The sequence below is a fragment of the Borostomias antarcticus genome (genome assembly GCF_949987555.1).
Source record: "Borostomias antarcticus genome assembly, chromosome: 9".
Taxonomy (NCBI): Eukaryota; Metazoa; Chordata; class Actinopteri; order Stomiiformes; family Stomiidae; genus Borostomias; species Borostomias antarcticus.
In genome coordinates this window covers 11671203-11678702 of record NC_140242.1, presented here as the reverse complement: position 1 = coordinate 11678702, position 7500 = coordinate 11671203, and the positions used below count along the sequence as shown (strand labels likewise).

General features: G+C 46.1%; 1 protein-coding gene across 3 annotated transcripts in view; it reads right to left on the bottom strand.

Annotated features, from left to right (window-relative positions):
• The window catches only part of tnikb (TRAF2 and NCK interacting kinase b), a gene marked incomplete at its 5' end in the record, with an annotated part of 26593 nt that overhangs the window by 16970 nt on the left and 2123 nt on the right, over nucleotides 1-7500 (bottom strand). For all 3 annotated transcript variants that reach the window (XM_084443731.1, XM_084443732.1, XM_084443730.1), the window contains 8 exons: nucleotides 585-663; nucleotides 834-888; nucleotides 1199-1329; nucleotides 1656-1746; nucleotides 2189-2299; nucleotides 3419-3544; nucleotides 3659-3715; nucleotides 6404-6469. In XM_084443731.1, the coding sequence (XP_084299857.1) occupies nucleotides 585-663; nucleotides 834-888; nucleotides 1199-1329; nucleotides 1656-1746; nucleotides 2189-2299; nucleotides 3419-3544; nucleotides 3659-3715; nucleotides 6404-6469 (716 nt within the window). The remainder of the gene's footprint in view (nucleotides 1-584; nucleotides 664-833; nucleotides 889-1198; nucleotides 1330-1655; nucleotides 1747-2188; nucleotides 2300-3418; nucleotides 3545-3658; nucleotides 3716-6403; nucleotides 6470-7500) is intronic.

Genomic DNA, 7500 nt, shown 5'->3' with positions numbered 1-7500 from the left:
ACATACACGCACGCACGCACAAAAATGTACACAGACAGACAGACACACACACATGCACACACACGTACACACACGCACACACACACACAATCAGGATAACTATACGATATCGTAAAATAACACACCACAGTCTTTCTCCATCTCGAACTGTATGCCTGATAATGTTTTCTGAAGCTGTGCATGTGTGTGTCTGTGTGTGTATGTGTGTGTCTGTGTGTGCCTGGGTGTGCTTTTGCACTTTGCCCTCAGCACTAGATTATGCTCTTAGTCATTTGTTTAGAAAGGAGATGCACTTGTGGCATTTCTGGCGAGTAGTAGCACACTGACTACTACTTAATGCAATTATTGTAAGTTGCTTTGGATAAAAGCATCTGCTGAATGACTGTAATGTAATGTAATGTGTAAGCGTGTGTGTGTGTGTGTGTCTGTGTGTGTGTATGTGTGCGTATGTGTGTCTGTGTGCGTGTATGTCTGTATGACTCTGTGTGTGTGTGTATGTGTGTGTGTGTGTGTGCGTATGTGTGTCTATGTGCGTGTATGTATGTATGACTGTGTGTGTGTGTGTGTGCTGCAAACTGACTCACCACTTCTTGGACTTGAGTCTGGGGGCGGGGTTTCTGGGTATGAGGAAGAGAGCCCTCATTGGATGCATGTCACACAGCGCTGTGGAGAGACAGACAGAGAGACAGGGAGGGTCAACCGTCACACCGCTGACCCACACAGACTGCAGAACGTCTGAGACCCAGACCAAGTGTGGTTCCACTGCAGAGCGTCTGAGACCCAGACCCAGTGTGGTTCTTCTGCAGAACGTTGACCAGAGTGGTTCTACTTACGAGGAGCTCCTTCTGCCATCTCTATCGCTGTGATGCCCAGAGACCACAGGTCACTCTGAGAGAGAAAGAGAGAAGAGAGAGAGAGAGAGAGGAGGGAGGGGAGAGAGAGAGAGAGAGAGAGAGAGAGGAGGAGGGAGAGAGAAGGGGGAGAGAGGAAAAGAGATAGAGAGAGAGAAGAGAGAGTGTGAGAGGGGGGATGAAGAGAGGGGGGGTAGATATATAGAGACAGAGGGAGACAGAGGAAGAGAGAGATAAAGGGAGTCAAATAAGGTGAAAAGATAAAAACAACTCGCGGATATTTGATATTCAAACACACACACACACATACACAAACACACACACACACACATTCTCTGCTGCAGTACCTTGAAGTCGTACGTGGCGTCTGGGTTCTCGTCGCAGGCGATGACCTCAGGGGCCATCCAATACGGCGTCCCGATGAACGTGTTCCTGCGGCCCACCGTCCGGTCCAGCTGAGCACTGACACCGAAGTCCACTGCAGACAAACACACACGCACGCACACGGTTATTTGCGCCATTTCTGTGCTCTCTGGGTGACCACAAGCTTTAAGGTTTCTGTGCACCAACGCAAACCAATGCCAACTAACGCCAACGAACTCCCAACACCCAACATTCTGAAGCTGGCAGTTGTTAGAATGCTGGAAATTTTAAATACAGCTGCAAAATTCATGCAACTGACGCCAACAAACATGGCACACTAATCCAACGTTGGTGTTGGTTTGGGCAATGTGTAGACACCTTTAGGGTGTGTGTGTGTATTTATGTGTGTATTTGTGTGTGTATTTGTGTGTGTGTGCTCACCTAGTTTGACCTCAGCATTCTCCGTTAGCAGTACGTTCTGACCCTTGATGTCCCTGTGGATGACCTTGTGCTGGTGGAGATGAGTCAGACCCTAGAGAGAGAGAGAGAGAGAGAGAGAGAGAGAGAGAGAGAGAGAGAGAGGGTGTGTGTGTGTGTGTGGGGGGGGGGGTTGGAGAGAGAGAGAGTGAGGGGAGGGGGGTGGAGAGAGAGAGAGTAAAGCGAGATAAAAAAGAAAGGTTAATTTGCTAACAGCAACCCTACTCTCTGGTGTGGTGCATGTAGGCCTACTGTATTTAGCAGGTACTATATGGTGGTAACAGCAGGTAGTAACAGTGGTCATATCTACCCGCAGTAGTAACAGCAGGTAGTAACAGTAGTTATATCTACCCTCAGTAGTAACAGCAGGTAGTAACAGTAGTGGTTGTAACAGTAGTAACAGAAGAAACAGTAGTGGTAGTAATAGTAGTAACAGTAGCGGTAGTAACAGTAGTAACAATAGTAATAGTAGTGGGAGTAACAGTAGTCATATCTACCCTCAGGATCTCTCTGCAGATGTAGGCGGTCCACTCCTCCTTCAGAGAATTCCCCTTAGTGTTCTTGATCAGGTCTGTGACTGAGCCTGCTCCACAGAACTCCATCACCAGCTACACACCCAGGCACACACATGCACGCACGCACGCACGCACGCACGCACACACACACGCACACACACACGCACGCACGCACACACACACACACACACACACACACACACACACACACACAGAGTATATACATTACATTTGCATACATTTTTTTCACCATTCAACCAGAAAGAGACCTTTGGCTGATAGATATTGACAATGGACTGGCGTGCACAGCGCTCAGTTCACACTCTTAAATCTATTGATTAAACAATAAAGCGCATTGTGTCGCCTCTGTGTATGAAATGCGCTATACCAATAAAATAGCCTTATTTCCAGTGTCGTGCCGAACCGTTCTGAGCACGCAGGGTAACCGTTCCGACGGTGTTTCCACATGGGACCGGTTGGGCCCAGAACCGTTCGCAGAACCGTTCCCATAGCACGGTTGTCTAACCGTACTGAGTGAAGCAGAGCCGTTCTTTAGTAGAAATGTGAAGAGACAAAACAAACTACCATGGCAACCGACAATAACAACATTCCGTGGAACGCAACAGACCGAGAGGTGGAAACAGACACTGTAACCGTTCCCACGGGTCCAGAGCGGCGCGGTTTGAGCACGATATCGGTTCGGCACGACAGTGGAAATAAGGCTAATGTGATTTGATTGAATGGCAGTGAGCACTTTGGCACCACAGCTGTTTCACACTCAGCCAGCCGGCGGGGGACTAGCCTGACATTCAGACTCAATTGCCATTTTGTTTCACTTCATTATTCCGTCTGAAAAGGCTCCCCTCGCAGCTGTTTTCCAAGATGGCCGTTGCCGAAGAGGGAGTCCTCGGCGATTGGTGCATCCCCCTCACCAATCATACTGTAGAATTTGACATTGCATTCAAAGGATGCTGATTGGCCTGGTTGAAATTCCAACTGAGAAGTCACTCTGGACAAGAGCCTTTTAAGATCATTTTGAAAATGAAAGTGGGCGTGCGATTCAGGGGGTGGAACAAAGCTAACTCAGACAGACAGTGGGGGATGAACTTGTAAATCTGTGAGAGATTTACTTCTTTTTTTTTTAAATGATTGTAGGCAAGACTTTGTTTCTTTGACTACGATGGAGCGCCAGAAGGCTCTGTGATGTCGTACCCAGAGCTGGTCGTCGATGCCAGGCGGGTTCTTCTTGACGAAGGCTCCGTAGTATGTGGCGATGTTACGATGATGGCTGTACTTCTTCAACATGTTGATCTCAGCTTTAATCTCCTCCTCCTCATCCTGAAACACACACACCAGGTAACGTAGCCCACCTGTGATTATGTGTGTGTGTGTGTGTGTGTGTGTGTGTGTGTGTGTACAGTCAGTGGTGAGCTGTGAATGTGTGAAACTTACGCCTGTGACATCCATGACCTTGATGGCTGCAAGCTGACCTGTTTTGACATGGCGACCCTGAAATAGAGAGAGAGAGAGAGAGAGACAAGGGCAGATCATCATCTGAAATAAGGCTCAGTATTGCCAACAACCACATCCTGTAATCTGTGTGTGTGTGTGTGTGTGTGTGTGTGCGCGTGTGTGTGTGTGTGTGTGTGTGTGTGTGTGTGTGTGTGTGTGTGTGTGTGTGTGTATGCGTGGGCTTATTCTGTCACCATTTGCACATTAACAGTGATGACGACACAGTGCATCAGACACTCCTGGTGTGTTTGACCAGCAGAGAGGCTGAAACAGTTCAGTGGCTTTACAATAAGTCAGGCTGGCAGACAGTCTGCCCCTCCCCCCTCCGGCTCCAGCTGTCTGTGAGGCACGTCCAGACGAGTACCTTGCTCATCCCAACGCCATCATTCAAACAACGAAAAGATCCAGAGAGCTCTGTTTAAAAGAACAGGTATCACATGTTCCTCCTGTGGATACATTCACCTGGCTATCTTTCCCACAGTGCTACTTAGTCTGGCCATCTTTCCCACAGTGCTACTTTAGAAACTAATGGAGGGTGATTGGAGAGAGAGAGGATCATACGTATCAGCATGCCACAACCTGAGGGACAGTGAGTGACCTAGACACACACAACACATATATATTATCTCTCATATTATCTCTCTCTCTCTCACACACACACACACACACACACACACATCTGTTACTGTACTAATGTTATGTGTATGCATATATGTATCTTTTTTTTCATGGTATATATTTTCTATAAATGTCACTAATACACTTACATACACACGCACGCACGCACACAAGTACATACACATCTGTGTTAATGATCATTTACCATGCAAATCTTCACTATTAATTACTACTGCTTATTTATTATCAAGTTAATTTACAAGTTCAAAGTTAATTTATGTATTTATTTATTTAACATTTGATATATTTGATTTTGTATGATTTTTTTTGTCTCTTTATTGACCTATTTTATGACCTATTTTTCTATCTGTTAGTTTACTTAATTAATTGTATACTTAATGTGTTGTCTCATGTAATTATTGAATTGTATTCTTGATGCTTTGGCAATACTGTTCACCTGATATTCGTGCCAATAAAGCATATTGAATTGAGAGAGAGAGAGAGGAACAGACACATACACACAGAGAGACAGAGAGAGAGAGAGAGAGATAGAGAGAGAGAGGGAACCCAGAAATCGACACCTCCCATATCTGCTATGTGAAGTATCACAATGTGCAAACACAGCAGCCAGATTTGTGAGCTGTTTGCGATAAGAAAAAGGGCAACCAGGGGAGCACAAATCCTGCTGTGAACGCAACTCATATTTATGTCTTTTTACTTCGTATTTCAACTGATTGCACATTGTCGAACACTGAACATTAGTAATAAAGGAGCATTTCTAAGGCCCTGTTTCTTTAAAATGTTTATAGTGTAATGTTTACATCTTATTGTTTCTGTTATTTAGTTTTTTCACTTGCTTTGGTAATATATATTTCCCATGCCAATAAAGCCCTTTGATGTTAACTGAATTGAAATTGAGAGAGATAGACTGAGAGAAAGAGAGACAGAGAGAGAGGAGAGAGAGACAGACAAAAAGAGAGGGAGAGAGAGGGGGAGAGAAAGAGAGAGGGAGAGAGAGAAAGGGAGGGAGAGAGAGAGAGAGGGGGAGAGAGAAAGAGACTGATATACTTGGCCCAGTTGTGTGTAGCCTACGGTAGCTGACTCTCTCAAAGTCTCACAACGCCAGTGTAAAGCTGAGCCACACACACAACCACACAACAAACACAGGACGTCAGCAAGGCTAGGACCATGGCATGTTAACACATGCACACACGCGCACACACACACTCACACACACACACATACAAACTACTGTGTGGTGGCATATAGAATGACATCTCCATCCATAAAAAAGAGGTGAGATAGAATGACACAGATGTTTGTTGCAATAGCTGCAAATAAACACCCTCAAGGTGTCCTACAACCTCACCTCCGTGTGTGTGTGTGCGTGCGCGCGTGCGTGTGTATTTGTATTTGTGTGTTTGTGTGGGTGGACTGTGGACGAGATACAAAGAGGAAGAATATTGTTTTCAAGTTGCCCTGAGGCATCAAAACACACCTAGGTTCAGACACGCCTAGTGCATTCCAGGCCTGCAACAGAACAGTGACCCTAGAGGCAAGCCCTAACACGAGACAGACTCAGACAGAGAGAGGGAGAGAGAAAGAGAGAGAGAGAGAGACAGAGGGAGAGAGAGGGAGAGAGACAGAGAGAGAGACAGACAGAGAGAGGGAGAGAGAGAAAGAGAGAGCGAGAGAGACAAAGACACTTCTTTTTTTTTTGACTTTTAAATCAGTCCCAGACATAGGACTCGTTTTAAAATCACACAAACGCAACTTTAAATCTTTGAGTGCCCAACTATATTCAAGATCTGTTTATTCGAGATGCAAGATCTGTTCATTAGCCATGTATAACTATGGAGCCAATCATCTGGTACGATGGTGAATCATGGGAACTGAACGGCTCAGAGGAATCTACACATCTGCTCCACTGTCTGACCCTCGCAGGGTCATGGCGAGGTCACGGCGAGGTCACACAGCCAGCCCGTCCGTGACAGGCCGGTCAGCGGACACGCGTGCGTGTGGTGGTCACTGGCCATTCTCCCGACTGATTGGTCGAGAGTGGCTTACCTTGTACACCTGCCCGTATGTTCCGTTGCCCACCAACTCCACCAGTTCAAATATACCAGCAGGGTCCTGGAGAGAGAGAGAGAGAGAGAGAGAGAGAGAGAGAGAGAGAGAGGGGGGGGGGGGGGAGAGCGAGAGAACGAGAGAGAGTAGAGAGACAGAGAGAGAGTAGAGAAAGAGGGAACGAGAGAGACAGTAGAGAGAAAGAGATAGATATGGAATGAGAGAGAGTGAGGAAGGGAGGAAGAGAGGTGGATGATAGGACAGACAGGTGGGAGAGTTGTAGAGAACAAGAGAGGGCCACAATAAGAGGTCAGTCAATCATTCATAATTCTGATGACACTAGATAGATACACTTTACTAATTATTCACACCCAGTGCAATCTCACTCTCACCCACACAAAGACACACCCACACAGACATGCCCACACAAAGACACACAAAGACACACACACACACACACACACTCTCACACACACACACACACACACACACACACACACATACACACACACACACACACACACACACGGTGGGGCTTGCTACAACCTGTAGTATTACACTGGGAAAGCAGTCAAATACACATGCAAAACAAATGAACAAACTAACAAAAAACAAGGCTTAAACCCAATCCACAGTACTTCTATGAGTATGTGTGTGTGTGTGTGTGTGTGTGTGTGCGTATGTGTGAGTGTGTATGTATGTCTGAGAGAGAGAAAGAGAGAAAGAGAGGGGAAAGGAGGGTGTCTAGAGAGTAGGGAATATCAGAGTTGAGATCTGTCACACGCACCTAAAGGGGACTTTCTAAAAACTGACATTCCTTTTTTACTCAAGGACAAACAGAAGCACGTCTAATCCGGGACCAGTGCTCTGGAGACCCAGAGAAGACAGATCTATACAGTTACGCTACGTTTGGCCTCTTGCGTTTCCAGGATCAGCACTGACTGCGCACAGTAGGCTACAGTATACAGAGCTTCTCTAATACTTGTCTACTAAACCATTTAAATCTTTTCAGACGAGTGATTCTGTTGTAGGTCGGATGGCAATGCTGTGAAATTTCGGTGCTTTCTGGTGCTGCCCATCTACATAGAATATGACTT